Source organism: Corvus kubaryi, unplaced genomic scaffold (assembly GCF_017639235.1).
Source record: "Corvus kubaryi isolate FWS band 111438036 unplaced genomic scaffold, C.kubaryi_AGA036_p1.0 37353, whole genome shotgun sequence".
Classification (NCBI taxonomy): Eukaryota; Metazoa; Chordata; class Aves; order Passeriformes; family Corvidae; genus Corvus; species Corvus kubaryi.
Window position 1 is genome coordinate 2,755,183 of NW_024581115.1, and position 25,037 is coordinate 2,780,219.

General features: G+C 48.8%; 1 protein-coding gene across 27 annotated transcripts in view; it reads right to left on the reverse strand.

Annotated features, from left to right (window-relative positions):
• CACNA1G (calcium voltage-gated channel subunit alpha1 G) overlaps positions 1-25,037 on the reverse strand; it is a 146,504-nt gene that overhangs the window by 40,018 nt on the left and 81,449 nt on the right. For 13 of the 27 annotated variants that reach the window (XR_006016725.1, XR_006016726.1, XM_042032425.1 and 10 more), the window contains exons 14-22: positions 24,774-24,929; positions 20,553-20,621; positions 19,644-19,670; positions 17,697-17,790; positions 16,367-17,130; positions 10,762-10,862; positions 9,490-9,613; positions 6,536-6,604; positions 5,464-5,648 (exon numbers count right to left, since the gene is read on the reverse strand). Coding sequence is in view for 25 of the 27 variants with exons in the window: in XM_042032425.1 (XP_041888359.1) it covers positions 5,464-5,648; positions 6,536-6,604; positions 9,490-9,613; positions 10,762-10,862; positions 16,367-17,130; positions 17,697-17,790; positions 19,644-19,670; positions 20,553-20,621; positions 24,774-24,929 (1,589 nt within the window). In the remaining 2 variants the exon portion in view is untranslated. The remainder of the gene's footprint in view (positions 1-5,463; positions 5,649-6,535; positions 6,605-9,489; positions 9,614-10,761; positions 10,863-16,366; positions 17,131-17,696; positions 17,791-19,643; positions 19,671-20,552; positions 20,622-24,773; positions 24,930-25,037) is intronic. The other 14 variants (XM_042032435.1, XM_042032433.1, XM_042032440.1 and 11 more) reach the window with 6 other exon arrangements.

The window sequence follows — 25,037 nt, forward strand, 5'->3', positions numbered from 1 at the left end:
AGAAAGTTGAAGAAGAATAATGTGGACTTCATGACTGAAGAAAAAAAAGAAAATAAGTAGAAACTATACTATACTCTCAAGGTTAATGTTGCAAGGAAAGGACAAGTCTTGTGTGATTTAGAGAAGCCATCTCACCATGCTGGGAAAGATGAACGAGGTATTCAGCCTCACTGACCTGAAGGTAGGGACCAAGAAAGGCATCTGAAGAGGTTACATGCCTCCCTCCTCCTGATGCCAACTGGAATTAAGCATTTCACTAGCACTGTAAATCAGTTTGTACTGATGCCATAGAAACTGTGCTTGCACAAGTCAGAAGCAGTTAAATGCTGTGAAAGTCAGAGGAGGGGAGTGCCTGTGCCTTTCTGGGTGCTGCTGGTGACTCCTTTGAACACTTGGCTCTTGAATGTGCCCCAAACTTCCCCACCTTCTAGTTTCTGCCTGGGTCTCTCACCACGGGAGTGCTCTCACCACCTCTCCCATTTCTCCCCAAGTCTGCCTCCACCACCTGAAGCACTGCTGCAGCTTTGCTGCCTGGACAGGCTCCAAGTTCTCCTACTCTCCCTCTCCCGGGCATGGTGCTCCCAGCAGAGGTCCCCATGGACACATCCACACTCCCACCATGCATGGCCTCAGCTGGGACCACAGCCAACCTTCCACCCTCCCTCTCCTGCCCCAGAGCCTGCAGGTTGAGTGACCTGCAGTGCTCAACGCACGGCCAGCAGCTCTTACCAAAACTGTTGGCTTTAAACCATATCCTGAGAAGCTAAAGCTGATTTCCTTTTTTTTCCTGGTTAAATATTTACTCAAAATGTCAAGGGTAACTCATCAGTTATCACTTTCAGAAAGAAACAGATGGTGGTATTTTTATCCACTCTCTTACCAGTGAAACACAAAGAGCAGATGCTGCTATTCCTCACGCTGGACATTTCTGCCAGGTAGGTGCTGTGGCTCCCTATTTCAGACACCACAGCTTTCCTGATGCTCAGATCTGGGTGTTTTAGGGAAGGAGCTGGAGGGTGAGATGGCTGAGGGAGCAGAAGGCTGCATGCCCCATGAGCAGTGTGGGGACTGGTCAGCGTGGGCTGCCAAAGCTGCCCAGAGGGATTAGCCCAGGCTGGAGACCTCACTGCTGCTGTCACGGGGCTGAGAGCTGAGCCCAAGCCAGCAAACAGGGGCTGGAGAGCAGCTCAGTGTGCCTGACTCAATGAGCCAGGTAATGCAGCCTAACAGGCTGTGTCTGAGTGCACAAAGCGAGCCTTGGGCTGGACAGACTGAGGCTGAACATCTCATCCAGCTCCTCAGATGGACTAAAGAGCTCCTCACCCCTCACATCCCTCACACAGTCCTGGGTGAAATGCTACACCTGCCAAACTACAGGTGGGAGACTGAGGCACGGAAGGAGGGCAAGCCACGTTCTCAGAAGTAGGAAGGCAACCCAATTCCAATTATTTCAATGTAAGTTAGGTCCTTCGGTGCCTTTAGGGGTCCTGCCTTTAAGGATCCTGCCTTTAGGGATCCTGCCTTTAGGGGTCATGGACTTCTGTCCATTGTCATGCAGGATGGAACCAAAGTCAAGTCTTCTAAAATGAAGTCTATGGTCTGAACTTCTGGAGCATCCTTAAATTTTGGGGAACAAGGAAGGAATTTAGTCTCCAGAGTTTAAAGTTGATAATTTTCTCCAACAGTTATTAAGAAATGCTGTTCTAGAAATAATAAAGTGATTTCCCCTGTAAGGTACTATTTGGTATCCAGCTGAGAGGGAAAATAGGAGGTTACTTGTCTGACTTTGCAAAGTCGTGTGTGTTGAGAAAAAAAGGGCTGAAAAACTGCAGTGTTTGGCTCCTTCAAGTGTTTTGATCAACCAGGGAATTCCTCAAATTAGAATGCATTAGGGTAAAAGCTGCCACAGTTTAGCTCCATGCCAGTGCTGTTTTCAGCACTACAGGGAGAAAAGACTTTGAAAAAATTGTGAAAAATAATAGTTCTTACTAATGGAAACCTTCAGACCTTGGAGCTGCCTCAGACTAAGGGCCTGATCCAACACTGAGGCAAGTCTGTGCGAAGATTCTTGATATTCTCCAGAGTCTGACAATTCTCTTAAGGTGTCAATGAAATTCTCAGCTTTTCCAGATTATTAGTATCACCTCCAATATGTCAACATACAGCATCCCCACACCTCATCAGTATTGCCAAGGTCCTGCTGCTACCAGGCTTGTAAAATCTTATTATCTGACCCACACCCCTGCAATTTATGGCTGAAGGATGTGGCTGATTTGGAGCCCTGCAGTTGTGCAAGAACAGGAGACCTGACGAGCTTCCATTCAGCACAATTCCAGTCTGCATTAGACATATAATAAACAGGGAAATTTAAATGAGACATTCTTTCTTCTTTTTTTCAGTGTGAAGAAATGTTAATCCCTCTAATTCCACCTGGTTCTTCTGGTCTGAGCATTCCCAACGCTGTTAAACCTATGGTGTGAGATGCTCCAAACCCACTGCCAACCTCATCCCAGTTGGATTCATTACCAACATTAAGCCTTCCTGATGAGAGCTCTCAGAAGAAGTATTAGTACTTAGATGAAGCAACAGATCAACATTAATGAAGATCTTCCTCCACAGATTTAAAAAAAATTAGCAAAGGTGATGATAGATATGATAGATAGAAGAGAGTTATGAAATTACTATTAGACCATGATAGTATAAAAGTGAATAATTTGTGTGCTTTAGAAGTCAAAGCCCGGGCTCTGCAGAGAGTAAAACAGCCCTGAAGTCCACCCACATTAAATACATTTTCAATTTTGATTTCTGTTGTATCTGACTCTACAACACTTGATCCCAACAACAGCAGGTTGAATGCATTAGGAAGGAATGTTACTTTATAAGCAATCCCTTTACTGGCTGAAACATCAGAGGATCATGGAAGCATCTTTAAATGTCACTCCTTTGTGGATTTATTTTTGGAATTCTGGTCATAAAGCTGGGCTTGAATCTTCATGGACTCAATTTGGAGGCTGATAATCAATCACGCAATCACAACCCCGTGACTGGCATACAGGTCAAGTTTTTTAATGCCTGGGCAGAAGGCAGAAGCATGTGGGGGTTGGTGTGCTCCATAAAGCAATGGGGTGGTTTCTACAGGAGCAAATCAGAGACAGAATGAGGGAGATCTTTTGCAAGAATCCCCCTTCCAGGCTGTCCAGTGGGAAAGGCAACACAGAGATGACGAGGGTTGTCTCTGCTCTTGAACTGAGCGTGACACACGCAGCTGTGGCTTGGCTTCTCACTGAGGGTGACCTCCTGCAGCCCTGTCCTGGAGTGCCCCCAGAAAGGGAGGACAGAAGGGGTCAGGTTTCCTCCTTTGTGGTGGGAGTGGTGCATTTGCTTTGGTCTCTGCCTTACACCTTCCTGGAAAAGAAAAACTGGCTCAGCCTCCATGGGAGACTTCACCCAGGCACGGGAACTGGAGCCACGGTGCGCAAAGACCTCAGCTCACCTGTCCCAGCTGTCACCCCGCGTCGATGCAGCTGCACATCCCCAGCTGTGCAGCGAGGATGTGATCCCTGAGCCACACGCCGAGTCTGCGGCAAAGGCAGCGCGGGCAGCTGTGGGCAGAGGCTGCTCAGGGCAGCCCAGATGTGCAGCACGGAGGCAGATGGGCTTCCACAGGCAGAGATTTACGACTTACTGAAAAGCCCCCAGTTTGATGGCTGCTTTTTCGTTTCCTACAAGTCTAATTACGGAAGAACAGAACTGATTCTGAACATATTTAGGGAATGGGCTTGTTGCTGTCTTTTTTTTACATTTCCTTTGTAGTAGAGAGCAGCACATTGGCTGAAAACATTCACATACTCTCTTGAGAAAACAAATCAAATACCAACAGGAATGCAATAGCAATGGAAGAGCCTAATCCCTCACATGCTTCAGATGGCAGGTCTTCCTCCAGCCTGCAGTTACTGAGTGGGTTATAACCCATAGCTGCAGATTATTCATGCACATAGGTGACTAGAGAGAAAGGCTCCAGTTAAAAAAGACCCAGACAGCCCCACAGATCTACAAAGAAGCATACAAGGCTTTGACCAGGTCAGACAGGTGACTCCAGCAGAGATCAGCACAACCCAAATGTCTCCCTTTAAATCTGATTTAACCATGGAACATCAAAAGAGAAACTTCCATTCCATAGTTCAGAGAAGAGAAATCAATCCTTCTTTTACCCTGAGCCATCTAGGTTATTTTATAGGTTTTCTTAACATGCGTCAAAAATCAGCAGAAACAGAGGAGCAGAGCAAATCCACCCAACCAAAAACTGGGCAGAAACTACCCCAGAAACTGCAGCTGACATGAGATACCAGGGGCCACACAAAGAGAGAAGAGTCTGAATTGGAGTCACATAGGAATACAGTCTACTTACATGGGGAGCGAGCTGAACTACCCCAGTGGTGCCAGCTGTCCAGAGAAAAATGATTAAAAGCAGCTCACATCTTAAAACTCACCAGGCACAACACACATATACAGACCAACTGAACAGAATGTCCTTTATAGCTGTTGAGAATATTTGAAAGATATATGTATAGGGATGGCCATTGTTATTTAGAGTTATTCACACAGGGGTAGTAAAACAACATCTTCTATCAGAAGCAGGGCCCCATTTTTCTGTTCTGAAAGAGAAAAATCTTGACTCAAAGCAAACCTTTTTATGGAGGAAGCAGCAATAAGATATGGCAGGCACACAAAGATGCTTTGAGCATGAAGGTTTATTAGCTGCTGCATAACAGGAGCAGCAACAATGGTATTAAAGAGGAACTGCATTTAGCATGAAGAGAAACCTTTGTGCCTTGGGGTACAGGTCACAAACAGATGCCTGTTTAGAAGAGGTTGGTCCTTGGGCAGGTTCTTACCAGAGTGGATACTGCCTGCTGGCAGAGTTGGGGGGCCAAGTTGGCAGGACAATTGTTTTCATCTTGTCTGGGTCATTTTCAAAGTAAATGTCTCTGTAAAACTAATGGGGAGCTGGGGAAAAAAGCTTCTTTGCATTCTAGGTTAAGCAACAGTTGAGTCTCTGCTTCCTTAAAAAATGATCTGCTACCTGCTACTAATTTCCTTCTTTGTTACGAAAGCCGCTGACTGCCTGAAGGAAAGGGGGAGAAGAAGCTGTTAAGCTGCACTTTACACAGAGCAAATGAGAACACAAATAGCAGGGGATGTGTGTTTTAATGAGCAAAAGAGGCATTGATCAGTTTCCTATTGCACTTGGGGCTGGTCCTAAAACACAGCGAGGGCCCAGAGCTCCTGCAGCTCAGAGGACCTGCGGACCGGCATTGTCTGCAGAGCTGCGGGAGGCTGGGATGGCAGCGGTGACAGGCACTGTGCCCTTGTCTCGTCTGCCCCTTCCCTTGCATGAATGCTCAGCCCTACCTTTGGCATGCACATCCTACATCCCTCAGATCTTCCCCTGCCTCTACTTACCTCAAGGGCCGCAGCGTCCTCAGCAGCCTCAGAACCCGCAGCATCCCCAGGATTTTCGTGCTGCTGTCTGACACCATCGAGACCAGGATGTCGATGACGGAGATGAGCACCAGCACCCCATCCAGCACGTTCCAGCTGCTCTTCAAGTAGGCTTTCTCCCCAAAACACAAGCCTAGTGCCACCACCTGCCCGGACACCAAGTTGCAACAAATCATGACTAACATCCAACGTGTTTGCTGCAGCTCAGTTGCTGCTGAGAACGCGTTATTTACAGACACCAGTCTGGGAGTCCATTTGCTTCCCAGTACAGAAGCCTCATTAGACAAACCAGCAAAGTGTTCTACTGAAAGAATTATTAAAATACCACTGCAGAAACATCCCAGGTTGTCCCTTATAGCTGATGTACTTTTAATGCAGATAAACCTACCTGCACAAAACTGTTCCTAACACGTTTACCTCTGGCATAAAAAAAATTCAATCATATTTTATTCCTATAGACTGCAGGAGAGAAGGTGTAGAGTGGCTGACCAAAAGCAATCATGTACAAGCTTTGCAGATAAAGAAACTAGAAAAACTTTCCAAAGAAAGAGCAATTCTTCAGCGAGATGATTATGAATTACACAGGAGAGATTTACAGCCATGGGTTTCTGAGCCTCCTGCCTCAAATCCAGCAAAGTTTTTCAACGTGCTTAAGTCTCTCCGTCCTCAGGAAAGCACACAGCAGCTTAGGTTGTTGAGGACAACTAGTTGTTGAAGACAATGGGACTTACATGCATGGTTGAAGTTAAGCATGTGCTCAAGAGCTTTGCTGAATAGGGCAGGATTGCTGAATTCAAGGATCCCATTGCTCCTATAATGGTGTAAATCAAGAGCAGCTTCAGTGAAATTGTTCTTATGTAAAACGTGCTCAGAATAAGGCATGTGGTGGGCATCTGAGTATGATTCAGAAGAGGAAAATATACACCTCACTCGCAGCTGGCAGACCTAAGGGTGAGTCCACCGCAATGTGAGTCCACCGCAATAAAAAACAACTAATATAATACAGGCACAATTATCCTCCACCTGCATTTACCTTAACTGTCATCTCAGCCAGGAAGATGACTGTAAAGATGTAGTTGGAGAGTGTTAGGAAAATCCGTTCCTATGAAAAAGAAAATGAGAGACAATGTTTTATAGCCTGCTCTCTGCAGCTGTGCATCCCCCCATGCATATTTGGGTGGCTGATAACTGTTCTCCAGATTCTGTGCTGAAACAAGCCTTGGACTGTTTGCTCGCAAAGAGGAGAAAATTCAAATATTTAGACAATAACACCGCACGGTTCAGCCCTGCCAGTAGCCGGCTCTGTGTCAGCACCATGGACAGGGGCAGCCGCCGGCACCTGCCCCACAAACCCTCCCACTTGCCTCCAAATCCTTCCTCATTTCCCCCAAACCACCCTCCCCCCGCAGAGCGGAAACAGGGAGATGTGCCCTCCTTGACACGTGCTTGACAAATCTCTACCTGCCCCTCACCTGCAGACATCACTGCATCGTGTAAATATCACTGAGCTACCACTTCTCCCAGAAATTAAGTCAATATTAGAGTGACAGAACTGTGAGGCAGGAGGACCCGTGGGATGCTGAAGTGCAGCAGGCATGAGTTATCACAGCTCCAGCGAAGTCAGCAAAGCTCTGGGGGGTTATGCCAGCTGAGACCTGCCCCCAAAAGGTCGATTCTGTTGCCCAAAGCCACGGGCTAAACCTGGCACAAAGCCCAACAGCCTCATTTCCCAGTCCCCTGCACTATCCACCAGACCGTGCTCTCCTCAGTGCCTCCACTCAGCAAGAGCAGCCAGTGATTACAGATGAGCCCATGGACTGGTTCCCTATCTATAGTTAGCAGAAACCTTTCTTTTTAGTGATGATTATTAAATAAATTACACTTTTCCCTAATCCCTTGACAGCTTTTGATTCCCTGCACTGAGAAATGGACAGCAGAAGGCAGAGGCTGTAGGAACGATGATGTGTGTGCATGTACGTATGAGCACATACAATTGGCCCCAGTCCTGCTTTTAACAATTCTGGATTTATTTCTGCCTCTCCCTACAGAGCAGTCCCATAAGAGATGCAGATCTCTCGCTCAAAATGAGATGCAATTTAAACAAGACAAAACACCTTGGCAACTCTCTCGCTTGCCAGATCATGATTTACTGGAAGTGACTCAGGAACCACACAGTAGCTTGTTTCCATACCGGATCCATAATTAATTAGGTCCTAGACCTGTAGTGTGATTGCATGAGATGCGATAGGAAACATCTCCGTTGTTAGCTGACTGCCACACAAAAGGCTGCTGTAGGGGGGCAGGCACTGGGCAGGAGGGAGGGGATAGGGACCTGCTTGTGCAGCTGGAGATAAAACAGCAACAGCACAGAGGTGAGACTGAGGATATTGCATTCCTGCCTGGCAAGCATGTGGCTATTTTGAAGGATAATCTCCCCAGCCCATGTCGTGCACTCTGCAGTGGGGAGCACATGCTGGCTCGCAACAGCAGCCCCTGTTCTGATAAGCGAGCTGAAACTGGGACAGGGACAGAGAACTCGCTTGAAGCAGATAGAAAATCCGCAGCTCAGGGAAGCAAAGAACAATTATTTTAAACAACTCAACCTAAACTAACTCCCTCGGTTTCCAGATGAGAGCTCCATCGGCGCAGGCAGGGCGCATGCACTCCTCCTGGCTCCCCTGCCCCAGTGCCCAGCATTCCTCTTCTCTGCAGCTCCCAGGCCATGGTCTAGCTCCCTTGGTTATAGCCTGATGGTGACAAACCTCACACCACTCCCTGCCTCCTTTTCTCTTAGCACTCTCCCAATGCCAGGGGACACCACAGCTCCTCCTCTCCTGTATGAAATACTGGGTTTGTGTGCTGCAGCTCTTTGCTGTGGACTCCTCCAACTCACACGTGTCACCCCATTCCCCTTCATCTCTGTGTAACTGCAGCTCCTTCGGAGCCAGTCTTGGGGAGTGGTAACTCTCAGAGGACATAGCAAGGGGCTCAGAGGAAGCATTTAGGATTTTAAAGGGAGGTTCTCAGGGTGCCCCATTTAGAGATAAGCAGGGTGATCTCCTCCTGCTAGATCAGCTGGCAGGGAGCCCTGTTCTCCTCTTGCAGCTGTGAGTTGGTGCATGGCTGCATGGGAACTGAAAAAAAAAATGGATTTAGGGGAAGGACTGCTGGGCAAACTGTTACAGTAAGGAGGACTACTAGGGAACGCTTAAAATAGGCACAGAGCAGCCTAGACTCCAGTTTTAAGGTCTTACATTGAAAAGCCACAAAAATGAACAGCCTGACACGCCTACATCAACAAAACAGGATTCTATACGATTGTGATATGAGCAGTCTTGGGTGATAAATCAGCAAGAGCCCAGCGCATCTCAGCCCCAATCTATGCCAAAATAAAAGAGCAATAGGATGATTCTGCCCCTCTGATTGCTGGGTGCTGGTGCTGTGAGGGTCTAGTTTGAGGAATCCTGACACAGCATATGAGAACAAAGTGATTCTGAGAACTGGCATTGCAGTGCCTGCATCAATTCAGGTTTTCTGGTGTCACAACAAAGCTGATACACAAAGGGGAGAGAAGAGTATGAAATGAACAGTTTCCCCCATTCCGTTTGCACCACACATACGTGCCTGTGGGGAACAGATGGAAGAAGTGAACATTGTGTTGAGAGAGGAAAAGTGTTTGAAGGTTTCTCAGAGAAGGAAACCGAGACAGATGTCATGCTATGTCATGTGTTAAAACCTTGATTGTACTTCCAGAAATGGGATATTGGATATATTGCAGGCCACGATCTCTGCTCTTCTGCTTTGAAAGGAGAGGGGGTAGGGGCCAGGAGAGTTGCTGCACCTAATTCAAAGGATACTCAGGGGGTGTTGGCACCTTCCCATTTTAAAAAGAGAAAGAAAACAAGACTGAGTGCACAGCAGTGGAGTCCAAGCCACGGGTGTTTGCTCCACAAGGAGCACAGGAAAACCTTAACCTCAGAAACTCACAGCGCTGTGAGGCTCAATTTTGGGTCGTTCCATGGCAATGGTAATGCAGTTCAGGAAAATGATCACCAAGACGACGTGATCAAACATCTTGTGAGTGATGATTTTATTGCACATCAGACGGAATCTGTCGAGAGAGGAAAAAAAAGAGAGTAGACACAGACTAGCTATTAATGCTCGACTGGCTGGGGAGACACGCAGCAGCTCGACACATAGCAGGAGAATCGAGCGCTCTGCTTGCAAAGCAGATGAGCTCCAATCTCCCAATCCCCTCCCTGGCAGAGCCACACGCTGAGGGCAGATTGGGGTATGAACAGAAAGGGACCTGAGCTATGGAACTGAGCCACAAATTTCAAGCCCTGGGAATGTTTGTAGCAGATTTTGGTCACTTGGGATGGGGCAGCTGCTTCCATGACTCGGACACATGGCCAGGTCTGGATCTGCCCCCCTACCTGGTTCCTGGTGCTCAGGTTTAGCTTAAATAAAGGACAAAACACTCCCACTGAGCCCATAAGGGTTGAGCACACACGGAATAAAGGGATAGAAGCTATTTATTGTGACAGATGGCTGTACACTGACCCAGGATTTATAATACCGTATTACATTTCCCAAAGTCTGTTTCTGAAAATCTCTCTAATCTTTGTATGAATGAACCTGAATGCTGTCCAGGGCCCTCGGCTCCAACACGGGAAACCCTCGGGCGCGTGGGTGCGCGTCCGGAGGAACGCGTCGAACAGCACGGAGCTCAGCTGGCTCCACAAGGCCAGGCTCTGGGAAGGGCAGAGCCAGGGGCCTTCAACAAGGAGAGGGTGTTCTCTGAGAGAAAGGGAAGGGAGAGGACAGAGAAGTTCAGTTGAGAGGCAGGCTGAGGAGGTCAGGGAGTCCTTTGCTGTGCTGGAAGTGTGCAGCGGGGCAATTCAGATTTTTCTGCTTGATGCTGCACCTCTCCCCCTTGCTCCAAGTTCATCACACTCCACCAATTGAAAAACTTTCAGAGCACTGGCATCACTGCCAAAGTAAATGAGGAACCTGATGAAGCTGCAGCCATGTCCTGGGCTATGGGTCTTCATTGGACACTCCTGTGCTCTCTGCAGCCAGCAGCTGTTCGCTATTTGACCCTGATGTCATGCTGGGGCAGGGAAAGGGCTGGGAGTTGTGTGGACTGACATACAGAGACCCATCTGGGATAAACAGGCAGGTGAGCCATTGTAACAAGGGCATGCATCGTTACCATCCATCCTATCACATCACCACTGCCCGAGTGCCCTGCCTTACCTGGAGTGAGGGGCAAAGATGTAGATGGACCAGGAGTCCCTCTCTTTGCAGCAGGTGGGGAGCCGTGCCCGTACCCAGGCCTTCATGCGGTCCTTTTTGCTCTGGGGGGAAAATGTACAGAGCGGGAGGAAAACACAGAGCTGTTAAAACAACGAACCCTCTAAACTTCCACGTGAAGGACTTGGGGCAGCTTTTCACTAAACACTTGTCTTCAAGTGCTCAGTGAAGCTGAAATAAAATAATGTCCCCAAAAAAGACCCAGCTGGGCAGCGGAAGGAGCTCTGGCAGCCAGATGAGGGCTGTGCCAGCCCCGTGAGCTCACAGGGCTTGGTCTTGCTTCTTTCTCTGCACAGTAACTGCATCTGGCACACAGTTATCCAAGAGGACAAACGTGATAAATAAAACCCTTGCCCAAAGGAATGATAACCCACTCAGTCCCTCCAAATACTCATCAGATGCTTGCCTGAATTTTCTAAGGTATTTTGGGGAATTTTTGTGGGGTATTTCTGTTTGGTTTTTTTAAAACAATATGGAATGTTTATGTCAGAGGTTATAAAGGGAGCAGAGGGAGAGATTCCTGCTGCTTGCTGGGCCAAGCCCCATGTCCATGCACCACTGGAAAGATGAAGAAAACATTTGAGGCCCAGGTTTTGGTCCAGGAGCACAACGGTGATCGTCTGCCCCTCATGCAGCATGAACAGATTAGATGGGAGATTATAAAGCCAGAAGAGAACACTGTGGTCAGCCTGACCTGCATGAACATGGGCCATCCGATTCCTGCAAATTAATTCCTACTTGAAACCACAGCACATCCTCAGCCACGCATACTTGTGTTACAGACTGTCTGCAAGGTTATTTCAGGTCAGGAGGGCAGAATGCAAAAGCCTGAGCCAACAAGTGAACCAAAGACATCCAGAATTGGATGCTGAGGGGATGCCTCATCCTGGCTGCAACAGCTCCTGACTTAAGTTTATCACTTTCTCATCCACGGACCTCCAAAGGAAAGTCAAGATCTTTAATCCCACTGGCAAAGCAGTGTTAGCACCCTGTGCATGGACAACCATTAAAAGCCAGGCCAACATCTTGCCCACCACACCAGGGCTTCCCCAGCCCTTCCACATCGAAGCACCAGAAGATAAATGCACAGACTGGTGTGTGCTCTGTCACCAGAGTGATTTGCAGATAAATAAAAACCAATTCTTGCTCTTACATCACCCTTATTTCTCTGCTACCACCTGGGCTTGGATGGGCAGACCTGGAAATGTGACTGTGTGAGCTCTTTGAAGCTTCTTCTAGAGATTTCAGGGCCGTGAGGACACAGAGGGGTGTGAAGGAATCACCCTCACACCCCAGGAGCACCTGTGTTCCAGGACTGAGGCACTTTTATTTATTTCATCTTGGAAAGAGGGAGGAAGGATTCATTTTGAGGCAAACTGTTAGCACTTGGAGTACTCTGGACTGTAAAAATAGGATTTGTTAGGGTAATTGAGTGGAGTGGAGGAAGTGCTTTCTCCTTCTACATACACCCAGCCTGGAATCTCATTAGTGATGGGGAATAACTGGTGTAGGCTTGTTTTAATGAAAGCCCTTGGTGACAACCTGAACCCTTCAGAAAATGAAAATCACCTTGGGCAAATAAGAAGAAAACTTAGAATAACAAAAAGAAAAGTTAAAGCTTTCTACCCTGCTCCTCCAGCCATCCATCATTCCCTCAACTTCTACACACACAGACCATGCACCGCACACCAGTGGAGTTTTGGTTGTCTTGGATGTTCTCACATCCCTTTTCCAGCTTCAGGCAAGGAGTCAGAACTGCTCCCTTCTCTCTAAACTGTATTTAATAGAGCATGCATCCTTGGGGTTGTGTTATCCCTTCAAGCAGCCTGGTTAGTCTAATTATCCATAGATTTAACAAAGGTAAATAAATGGATAAAAATCGGGTGTCTGCTCAAAGCTGTGGTGAGAGCAGTGACTGCTACCCCAGCCTCTGGACATGGAGTAATAGCTACGACTCAGTCCAGTTCATTTTGTGAGCTGGAAGGTTTCCAGAAGTATCTATTATTCAAAGCAGTTCTGGTATTTATCAAGGGGATTTGTAGTGAATGGTAATGCGTCAGCAGCACAGAATGCTTCTTTATATTCCTTTTGTCCAATCTTAATGCCAAAGATATTTTGGGGTTTAGCTAATTGTTGCAGCTTGCAGTTCATGGGCTAAATCAGATAACAAAGGCAAAAAGTGATCTTCCATCATGTCTCTCTTCAGTGGGTTACAGTAAGGGTGAGCACCAGGGCTCGGCTGGGGCTTCAGCCCAGCTGCTCTGAGCAGGGCCAAGTACATCCCCAGAAACCTAAACTCAGAGGAATTACTCCATATTTCCACCAGCAGAACAGCACAGTTCAGTTAATTCGTGCCAAATGTAAGGTATTTGTGAAATAAACCCCGAGTGTTTCCAGCCTCAGCCCCATCCAAGGCTTTCCCAGCGAGGTCCAGGCAGGCTCCGAGCGCTGACAATGGGGCTGATTGCTGTTCAAGCCTGCATTATGTTCAAAGTGAGACGTCAATTATGTGGCTTAAATCACATCTATTTGTTCATAAACCACACCTGGACAGGATGAATAAAGATGTGGGGGGAGAAGAAAACTACTCTTCAATTCAGTTGCCAGTGACTTGGACAAAATCTCCCTGGGTAAGCCCATCCAAACCCCTCACCAGAGGCAGCAGGAGCCAGGACACGGGAAGATGCTGGGTGCTAACAGGCAGCAGTGGGAATGGAGCCCCTCAATCCCACAGCAATGAGAGCTGCTGATAAATAGCTAGTTTTTCTTTTTTTTTAATAGGAATTTCAGACATTAATGCACTTCTGAGGGTAGGATGAAAGGCAGTTGGCAATAAAAGATGACTGATGCACTCCTCAGAGTAAGGGAAAGGCTCAGATTTATAAAAGATTTATTATAAGGATGGGGGAACTGCTGAAAAACGCTCTGTGAGCGGCAGAGGACCTCCAGGCAAGCTGGAAGCTGCACAGAGGCGCTTGGGACCTGATTATTTAATTTTAATATGCAACAGGGACAGGCTGAGAGGGTTTGGGAGTGGCTGGACCGCACGCCACAGAGAAAAAGTGGAATAGGCAAAGGGAAAGGAGCTGCAATAGCAAAATGCAGTGAGGTTTTGGGGAGGAGGGGACACACTGATTGCATATTCAATATTTCCCTTACTTTCTGCTCTGAGCACTCAGCAATTTGGGTAGAAAGCACCTAAGAGGGTCTAAAATCCAGCAGCTGGAAACAACAAAGATCTGGCAGCAGATTCCTGATCCCAATCACAGCCACGTGAACCCAAGAAGGCTGTGGCTCACTCTCTCTGTGAGAGACTCCTTGTCTGCCGTGACACAACAAAGAACAGATTTCAGCACCCTGGTTTCCTGCTTCTGGGGAGAGAAGCTGTCAGGGGCCTGATTCTGGCCCCTTGGAGGGATGGGAATTCAGAATAAACTCATTGAAAGCAGCAGAGCAGCACTAATATAGGGGGAGCCTGGGAAATCCTGATGAAGCCTTTGCTCTTCCTTAATTTCTGCACAGAGACAATCAAATCCAGGCAGCAAGGAGGGATGCAAAGCTTTGATGCAGAAGGGCATATTTAGGATTACTTTGATCTGAGTAACAGTCAAGTTCTTCTCTTCTTTTGTTGATGGGGAGTTCTGTATTTCATTTTTTCCATTTAAAACGCAATTTTTTTTCCTCCCTGACTTTGTCAAGGCTAATTTAGGAGCAAAGTTTTCCCCCAAATGTCAGGAGGGAATCCCAAAGGGAAGCTCTGCAACCTGGGGGTTCATTTTGCTAATCTAAGCAATATTTTCTGATCCATCTGGTTTAGTGATTTGCAGTGAAGACTTATTTCAGAGCATGAGGAAAGGCACCAGTCATCTGCAAGTGTCCCAGTTGTGGCTATCCCATGGGCTGGGACACAATTTATTTCCCCTATTCTGTCAATTCTTGCCCTTTTCATTTGCTTCTGACCATTGCATGGGAGGGTATTGAGGTGATCACACCCTCCATGGCCAGACCTCAGTACACAGAGGATGATGCTCAGTTTATGCTAAAAGCAGATAATAAAAATTAAAAATCTTATTCAACAGTTCATTGTCAGCACTGGCTGGGGGCTGGAAGAGGAGGGACACATCCCATCACACCACACCCAGCACAAGGGGGACTGCTGGCTTTTGATCCTGGGGGGGGAAAAAGAAAGGGACCGGTGGGATGATTGGACCAGGTGAGCTGGAAAAGCAGCAGATGCTGGAGCATGAGAAAAAAATCCCTAGCTAGCAATAAAGAGCATGGTCTCTTGAACAGTTTTAATAGTGGAGTTTTTTTCCAAAAATAATTACTGCTCCTTTTCTTACAAATTCAATTTATTTTATGGAAGTTAAAAAGCAGGTTATGACAATCAGTAAAAATCCCAGGCTGAGGATCCATGCTGGAGATGTAATGGGATAATGGCTTTTTGCAAAGGCGGTCACAGCTGAGTGACTCCATTCTGCCAGCACTAACTCTCCTTCTCCTCCCGTAAGGAACAGAGGACTCGGGAGCCAACGCTGCCTCTCACTTCCCTTCATATCATCCCAATTCCATTTTCATTCAATAAACTCCGTGCAAAAGAGTAAAATCACGTCTACAGTCTGCAGCTTTCCTGTTCTCAGAACAGCCCTGCTACCATCACATGTCTCTGCCCAAACCCTACCCGCTCCCCCAACAGAAACAGAGTCACCCCTGGGGATGACCCATCAGACCATCACATTTTTAAATCTGGGAACAAGGTATAATCAAACAAAGAGGTAACCTGGGAAGAGCAGGAAACACTCCAAAACTGGCCCCAATGGACACGTGACAGCCGGAACTGCGACACCCTTGTACCCAACTCAAGCCCCACTCTGCCAGTCACGCAAACAACTTTGGAAAAGCAGCCAGATTCCCTTTTTTCCCCCTTAAGATACAAACATCCACGTGAAAAAAGGATCAGGAACCCTCATCCCTTCCCTGCACTTGCAGTCTTTTCAGCTAATATTTCCTAAATGCCACTTTTTGGACCTGTGAAAGAGACACTCATCGGTGAAATGCCTCTTCAGATGGAAATTAATGCAGAGCCTCTGAAATTACCACCATCTCCATGGGACTAATGCTGCCATGGGAATGGGGGACCAAGCCTTGCCCTTTCATTGTCTATAGAAATTTTCTGCTGCTGGTGTGGGGGCAGAAAACTGAATAACAGACAGAAAGCAGGGAGAGTTACTTGTTTTGCTTAAAAAAAAAAAAGGAAAAATGAACACAGAAAAGCATGTGTACTAAATAGATAGCCTTCACTCTGCACGATTTAGTGGAACCTGGGCAGTTCTGCCCTGATGTCTCCATCATGAGCCGTCTGATACTGCCCTGTAACACTTAATAGGACACCAACCCCATTTCTGACAGCATCCACTGACTCTGGTCTGGTCTGGCGTTGATGGTGAGACCTAATCCCTTTTGCACCCACTTGTGCACTCCTGAGACGGGGACAAGCTTTGCTTTGACAAGTCAAAAAGCCCAAAATGAGCACGTGGCACTTCCTTACCATGTTGCCTTCATCATCGCCATCATCACCATCCTGGTGGGGCTCATCCAGGTGGAGCTGGTGCAGCAGCAGACCCGGAGAGGTCCTCCCATTGCAGTCCTGGTGCTCAGAGGCAGAGGTTCTGGTGCTGTGCATGCTGCTGGTCCGGTACAGGGAAGGCACCTGCAGGGTATCCTGGAGGTCAAAGGACCCTTTTGTTTCCAGCGACTCCATGCGGTGAGGCAAAGAGCCATTGAAGCTGCCGGCCCGGCTGGAGTGCTCCTCATCCGAGCTGTCCCCTTCCTCGGAGCTCTCCTTCCCCTCCCCGGACAGGAGGGACCTGCGCTCGCCGCTCTGCCCCCGCCGCTTGAGGCTGGGGGCCCGGCCGATGCTGTTCCAGCTGGAGCGGCGGCTGTTCCAGGAGCTGCTGGCACGCCAGGGACTGTGCGGGGAGCTGCGGGTGCTGGGCTGCGGGAAGGACAGGGACAGGGAGCGCATCAGCCCCGTGTCACCCGCCCCAGGCCGGCGGGGGCGGCTGGATGGACGGACAGCCCCACGGACGCACTGAACATCCGCAGGAGGAGGTGATGCGAGTACCGGGGACTTGAGCTCGTAGGCAGCCGCGGGGTCCATGGAGACGCCGCTGGCCCGGCGGGACTCGTGGCCCTGAGCCGCGTCCCCGAACACGGCGCTCTTGGGCATGGGCATGGGCGTGGCGGCCGTGTGGATGATGAGCGGCGGGGTCAGGCTCTTCTTCAGCTCCGGGTGGTCGCTCAGGGCCATCACTGGAAGACACAAGCGGGTTTTAGGTGTCACACCTCAAGGGGGAACACCTACAGCCTGCTCGTGGGGAGGCAAAGCTGCTGCACAGGAAGGGCTCTGCTCTGAGCATCAGGGGGATGTGGGCCAAAAAACCCTTCTGGAGAATCGGGTCGTTCAGCCCAGCAGGGGGATGTCAAACAGGAATGGGATCAGGTGTCAAAGGGATCAGTGTCAGCGGTAGAGGAGAGCACACCCAAAATGTCGCCTGCTGCCCCTCAACCTCCAATCAAACACCCACCAGCTCCAACCCTGGGAACTTCCTGCCCACTCCCTCCATCCTCTTTCTCCAAACTCCTCCAGCAGAGGAGGAGACCAGACCTCTGGCTTGGTGAGGAAATTACAGTTCAAATGCAATCATGTCTCTCCCTGCCTGCATCCCACAATCCCACCCCGAGCGTGCTGCAAAGTCAAGCATGACACAACGGGGACCTACAGCGTTTCCTCTAGGAGGGTTTTTTCCTTTTGGACAGACTGTTTGCACTGTTTTCCTTTCTGTGGAAGGGCCTGTCCTCCCGGGGTTATTACTCACAGGCTGGATTTGACAAGTTTTTCTTAAGTCCTCCCTCCTCTTCCAGGCTGCGGGGGAAGAGATCCCCCTCGGAATCGGACTTGGAAGCATCACCCTGGAGCAAAACAGAAGGCTTCAGCAAGGAGGCTGAGAGGCCACAGTGCATGGACAGCCCTCTGCAAAAATGGATTCCCGTGTCCAACACCACACCTACGGATCCACTGAACTGGGTACCACGATGCAACATCACCTTCCACAGAATGACGCATGCACAGGTTTATACCACAGACTAATTAACCTCCTCCCAGGAAGACGGATTGCCTCTGGCTCCAAACACGGTCCCAGAAAGGGATCAGGAGAAAAAACAAACTATTGCTTAATTTGTGCTGCTGGAATTGCATATGTGGCAGATGTTAGGGAAGGACAGATATCAATGAGCAATTTGAGGACAAAAGATGATCCTACTAAATCTCTCTGAATTTACACACCTAAAACTCCCTGGGTGTGGCTCTTCCTAGTGATGCTTTGATGGAGCAATCCAGGGTTTGGAAAGGGCACAACAGACCCCGAATTTCCAACGTGACAAATGTGCACGTGTCCATGGACGCCCCATCAGCACAGAGAGGATCCAGGTGGCAGTACCCAACATCGGCTGCCACAAGGGGCCCTTTCCCTCCCAGCTGCCACACACAAGAGGAGCGGGAGTTTTGGGGATTTATGCTGGATCATTTGGGGGGTTTAAATTCTGCTGTATCATTTCAAACGTCGGTGGTTGAGCGAGACCTGCCTGCTCTGACAGGTGCCCATCCTCAGGCAGAGGAAGATGATGTTGACCATTGCTCTCAACGTGGTGCCTGGGCTCTTGCTCAGTCTTGTGGCACAGACCCTGATTCTGTCCATTGGTACTGCAGAAAGGCGCTTAGGGTGTGGTATAGTCAGGATACACCTAAGAGGGGCAGAGGTGCTCGCCAGAACGATCGATACCCATCCAAAAAGAGGAGGATTCATGGCTGAAACCACTGCTCTGGCAAAGGGCACCAAGCCCTGTCACAATGGAGGAGAGGTGGGAAGGGGGGAAGATGCTGGGATGGGAGAAGCCAAGCAGACCCTCACTTTAGCAGTGAGAGCCCAGGAGCCCCAGAAAACCCCACCAAGGCTAAGCTGCATCCCCAGGAGCCCTGGCCAGCACTGCTGAGGTTTGGTGCTCGGGTACCTGTTGATAGTAAAATCTCAGAAGGACCCAGCATGGGACAGGAGGAAGAGATGAATCCAACATAGGTCAGTGCCCTGCACCCCATTTTTAAGCAAAACCCCAGAGGGATGAGCCCCAATACTCTTCCCCTATTTAGTGTGGGGTCACTAAACTGTTAAAGATATTTTTTCCAGGCACACTGGACACTCTGAGATATTTTCAAGGCAAAAGAAAGTGTGACGTGAAGTGTTGGCTCAAAATTTCCTCTCCTGAGGATCCAGGACTTCTGTGATTTTCAGGGAAGCTCCTCCTGCAGGACACAGTCTGAGAAGGTCAGGAATGCACCTTGCAAGGGGGAGCAGTAAAGTCAGGCTGGCCTGAGCTTTGCTGGAGTCAGATCCAGTCTCTGTGTGAACAGGGGCTCCAGCTGGCTCCAGGTATGCTCCCCACGGAGGCTCCCAGCTCAGCCTGTCATCAGGCCTGCCAGGAATTACTCATTCTCCCTAATGAGTTTTTAAAAAGAAATAAATAATGGGAAGAATTTGACGTGATTTGTATTCCTGGAGTGCTCTTCAACAGTCCCAAGGAAAGTTTTAAAGGGGCACAGTGAGACATGTGCCGAGAGGGAAAATCAGAGCTATGTGGGGACTTCCCACCCCCTTCCCCAGCACCAAACCCCACGTCTGGAGGGCAGTGAGCATCCCCTCCCAAACACCACGTGCCAGACTCAGAACGGTGCAGGCAAACATCTCGCAGCCGGCGCTGCTGCCCGTTACCTGTTCTTGCACTCCCAGTTTGCCTTTCTGGATAGAAAAGGGGTTATGAGAGAACAGGGAGTTAAAATCCTTTTGGGAAACGAGTGGATGTCAGGCTGGACCAGGCAGTACAACGGCTAAACCAGCCTGTACCAAAAGGGACTGACACACTGGGATACGAGGGGAAAGGGCTTTTGGGCTGAGGGAAAAGCCAGGCTTCTTGGAAAGGACAGAAAGGGAAGGGAGTGGTGAAGAGAGAGATGAGGTTGGCAGAAGGGTGAGGTTTTGGGGTGTGCTGTGCTTTGGAGATCCACAGCTTCCTCAGAGCTGAAGGGAACCATTTCACATCCTGTAATGTGGCATCCCGCTGGCAATCCCAGCATTCCCACCGGCCTTCCTGGGACACGCCACAGTGCAGCTGCTGCCATCCTACCCTGTCCTGCAGAGCACAGGGCTCCCACACACACGTCAACACACACACACCTATCAAAACAGGTTTGATTCCAGGTCCCTTCACTCCTGGGCATCCTCCCCCGCCTGTGTGAGGGAGCCTTGGCAGGCGTGCCCAGCAATCAGCATCACCATCCACATCCCCAGGATGTGACTGTGCCATGTGGCAGCCCCTTGGGGAGCCTTCCCCAGGGCAGGCATCCAGACAGGGGTCAGCGAGAGCTGTTGGCTGGAGCCACATCAGCCACTTTGAAGCACCCACCTTAATTTACCTGGCTCACTCAAAGAAGGAAGGGACTTAAAATCAGGGCTGACTTGACAATGAGGGTGACAAAAAGGAAAGAAAAACCAAAAACTACTTCCAAAAGACCCAAATAAACCCCAAAAGAATGACAGCTACTACGATGAGAACAGCACCACGGTGTGTGACCAGGCACCACGAGAGACAAGCACGGTGGCGGTGGGATGTGCTGTACGTACCCCCGACGAGTCGACAGGCAGCTGAATACAGCTTAACTGCCCACTCGCTTCTTCTCGCTTGGAGATCTCCTGAAGGAGAAACGGGGGCAGGGAGGGGGGAGGAAGGGGAAGGTGGGGTTCAATTTTCACAGTTTCAACAGCAGGACTGAGTGGGGAATCAAAAAACACACAAGAAGAGGGAGGGAAGGAGAGGGGAAGGGGGAGGAGGGCAGTGTGTGGCCACGATGGAGAGCCAGGCACTGGATCCGTTCTGCTCAGCACAGGGAGAGAGTGGGTAGAGAGAAGCCCTTTGAAGGGACCAGCCTTACACCCTTTAAATTAAGTGTTTCGAACAGAGCTTGCTTCAGCTCCTAAGTGATAATTGTGCTAATGAAACACCAGCTAATAATTGAAAACATGACTTTTTTTTTTTTTTTTGCAGCTGTATAATAGCATCTTTATTTATTACGCCTTCATTAAGCAGCAATGGAGGCTTTTAATGAATGTTTGATTAACACAATATCAGTGCTCTTGTAGGTGAAATACCTAATTTCAGGAGAGACACAGTCCCTCCTCAGCCCTGTTGGTGGAGACACCCATTTAAATCAGCAGTTTAAACCAGGGGTCTGCAGCCAGAGGGGCACAGCCCCATCCTGAGAAATTCTGCCACCCCCAGGACCCCAACATCATTTCACAGCACCAGAAGTCAGCCTTTCCCTTCCCACTTGGAAACCACACATAATTTTTCACCTTGCTGTGTTTCCCCTTGCTCGAGTGGCTCTCCCCATATTCCTCAGCACTTTCCAGCAGTGTGGTGGTGCCTGGTCCTGTCCCACGGGGTGGGAGGGGGTTCCATGCTGCAGCAGGAGGGCACAGATTGTCCCACCAGCTGAATTTATTGCCTACAGGGCAATGGATCTTTCCTCTGGTTGCTAAATGGTTACAAAACTCATCCCAGCCTAGGCTGGGATGAAGAGGTTAAGGATTTGCCAGCAATGTGATGGACACTTAGCTTAAAGTCTTTGCTTGTAACAGAGAGAGACATGGAAAAGCCATCGAAAGGGAAAAGATGGAAACTTTTCCTTTCACAAGGAAAATCCCACTGAAGCCGATAGGAATGCAATAGGCAAGGGATGCAAGAAGAACACCATCCAAAATCTCCCCTGCAGGAGGAGGGGCTGTTCCCCCTGGTGAAAGCCCACAAGTTGAACATCCGTATTTCCCCAAGGAAGCAGGTAATGTCCTGCAGAGAAAAGGATGGAGAGGCTGGAGGACCTGGGGTGCCAGGGAGGGAGCGGGGCACAAAGGAGGGGGAGGATCAAACCCACGAGTGAGGACAGGTGGGGACAACAGGACACAAACTGGGAGGATTACCAGTGCAAGAATACGCCTTGGAGATAATACTATTAGGAATTCCCTTGGGAGAGGAGCTTTATGCCTGACTAAGGGGAGTAATTCCTTTCTTCAGGGAGAAGTCTCCAAGGCAGGGACCTGAGTGGTCAGGCAGCAATTTCCACTTAGCAGCTTGATCAAACGGAGTCCTCTGCTCACCTCCTCCTCACCAACACCAGGGTCCAGTTCAATCAGGGAACGTGCAGTCAAAAAGAACCACGTGGTAAAAAGTCCTGCCTGTGCCTCTTGCATGAGAGAAGCTGGTTACCAAATTAAAGGCAAAAATGGGGGAAAAAAAACCCCACCTCAATCCTGCAAAATATATTGCTCTGTATTTAAAGTTTGGAAAAGGCCCTTTTAGTTTTTCAGCTGCTTATAGTCATCTGCTGCCTGGCAACTGGGGCTGCAAAGCCATGCACTAAAATTAACGAGGTGCTTGTGGATTGAGGAAAGGCACTCAAGGACCAGGGAGATAAAGGCAGCAGCCCCAGGATTGTGTTTCAGCCCAGAAATCTGAAGGAGGATGGAAAAAAAAACCCAACAAACTCAACTCAGAAGAGTCAAGTGCAGTCACGGGTGGGAGACACCGGGGTTTGTTTACAGTGAGAGATGATCTCTCTATTAATTCTGCTTAGGAGAGGATCCTCTCTGTGCTGGCTTGCAAAAACCAGAACGTGATCTGTTCGCAAAGCTACACCAGCAAAGCTGAATAAACATAAACCAGCAAGGCCAGACCTGGGGCCCAACCTCCAGAGACGTTTGCTCCCTGTCTGCTGCAGGAAACCTGGACTGAGCCGAGGGATCTCTTGGTGTCATTGCACTTCACTGGAAGAATGTAGAGGACTCAGAATAACGAGGATGTGGAAGGAAGATTATTATTAAAAAGCTATCATCAGTGCCTGAGATATAAAATAGCAGTGTAATCAGAGTCACAAATTATAGAAATATGGTGTGAGTTTGTTAAAATTGCCATTGCTGGGCAGGACTGGCAAACCAGCTCTTCAGGGGCTGCTCTGGTTCCTGGTCCCTGTGCCCACCTCAATACTGGCATGAGCATCACTGGCTTCAGGCTGTCCCAGTGCTGTCCAAAATCAGAGGTTCCTGCCTGATTTACACAGCCCTAAAAGCATATTTCAGCTCACACAGATATCCTGGAGCTGGCTCAGACCAGCCCAGCACTGCCCTGGGAGAGGAGAGGTGGGGGCAGTGGATGCAGCAGCCCAGCTGCAGCAAATAGCCAAGAGCAAATTTCAGGAGTGCTGCAGGCATTTCCCTGACTCCGGGGTAGCCATACTCTCAAGGACATCATTACTGGAATAAAACCACAACACATTAAGGCAGGACATGACTTTACAGGGAGTTGCACCATGGCACAGGTGGCCACAAGGCAAGGGATAATTTGCTGCCCAGGAAGAGGCATGCTGCAGTGGTGGAGCAGGAGCATGCTCCCCCATGGGAAAGCAGGCTGAGCTAAGGGGCAGAGGAGTCAGCCTCCCTCGAGGGCCAGGGGCTGGCAAAGGGGCTGCTGCATTTAAAGGCTGTATCCTTTTCTCTGCACAGTGGGTGCACCAGGTGTGCATCTCCTGTGCTGGTGACCTTCAAAGATCAATTTGCCAGACTGAACAAAGGTTGGGTTTCGAAGCTGTCACCAGGAGCAGACAAGGAGCTTTGTACCTCTTCTCACTCAGGCACGGGAACATTTTTGCTATTTGAGAGAACTGGGCAAGGGAACATTTTGCTCTTCTAGAGAACCCAGCAGTGATTGTCCCTTTGGCTGAATGGTGGGGGGCATTTACAGACAGAAACAGCTACAACAGTAACAATTAAAAAAGAAAAGCACCAGCACGGAGACAGACGATATAAAAAAATATTTCTTCTTGCTATGTCCTGGTATGACTCCATTAATTTAACTCCAGACTTCAAAAATAGTAATGATCTGTTTGTAGGGTGGCAGGATATTATAATACACATACAACAAATCCTAAATAATATTTATTCACCCCAGAATGCTTATAAAAATCAGAGATAGAGTGTAGAAGCACAGCCCATACAAGCAGACCCCAGTGAGGAGTTTTAGGTTATATTTACATCTCCAACCAACCACCCAGGCAGGGTGTAAGGGTCCCCTCCCCTTATGGGGGTTCTTCAACAGCTGAAAAGTTTTTTGCAGGGAGAAGGTGGGCATCACAGGTCCCCCACTCTGAGGGGGACTAGGTGACATGCACACCCACTCCAAGCTGGACAGTTGGATTGGCAGTAGGATGGAAAAAAAGGTTGAGCTCAAGCCTATGTGCCCCTCAAAGCCTCCAGAAACCCAGGATGTCTCATGGAAGCTCCCATTGCGAGGGAGCAGATGGCAGAGACCAGAAATCATATACTTTAAAATATGCAGAGCATTGCAGGGCTGGAAACTGGAAGAGCTCCATGAACGCATACCATGAAAAAAGATAATCGTGTCACTAATCTCTTACCAGCCTGTGTAAGTTTTCAGGAGGGGCCTTTAATCTGGATGACAAACACGGGGAAAACTGTTTCAAAGAGACTGTCATAGCAGCAATCCCATCCGCAGTGCCTGACTCACCCCTCAATTCCCACTCCTGCATTAATGCTAACAATGCTTTTCATTTAAGCCCTTCATTTAGAGGGTTTGCTGTATTAAATTGCACCATGGCTACAGAAATAAAAAAAGAAGAAAAAAAAAACCATAAAAAGAAGACCTAATATTTTACCCCACATTTTCCCCATACCACTTCTGTCAAGGTATTGCTGTCCGCCTCAGAAATCAGATTCCAGGATCTGGAGGCCCTGAAACTTGAGAAGAAAGCAAAGGCACGAGCATGAGGACATTACCTCTGTCTGGAAACCCTCTACCAGGATGGCCACCAGCAGATTAAAGAGAACGTAATTCCCAAACGTCATGAGAGCGATGAAGTAGAGAGCAGCCCAGGATGAGGTGGAGGCCATCCCATTGTAAAGGACCTTGTTCCAGTCTTCCTGGGTCAAAATCTGCAGAGGAAGGGTATCAGGACTGTGGAGATGCTGGAGGATAGCATGCTGGGTATCCACGCTCTGGATAGGCCAGACAAGCTTTTAGGGTATCCACTGTAGCTGTAA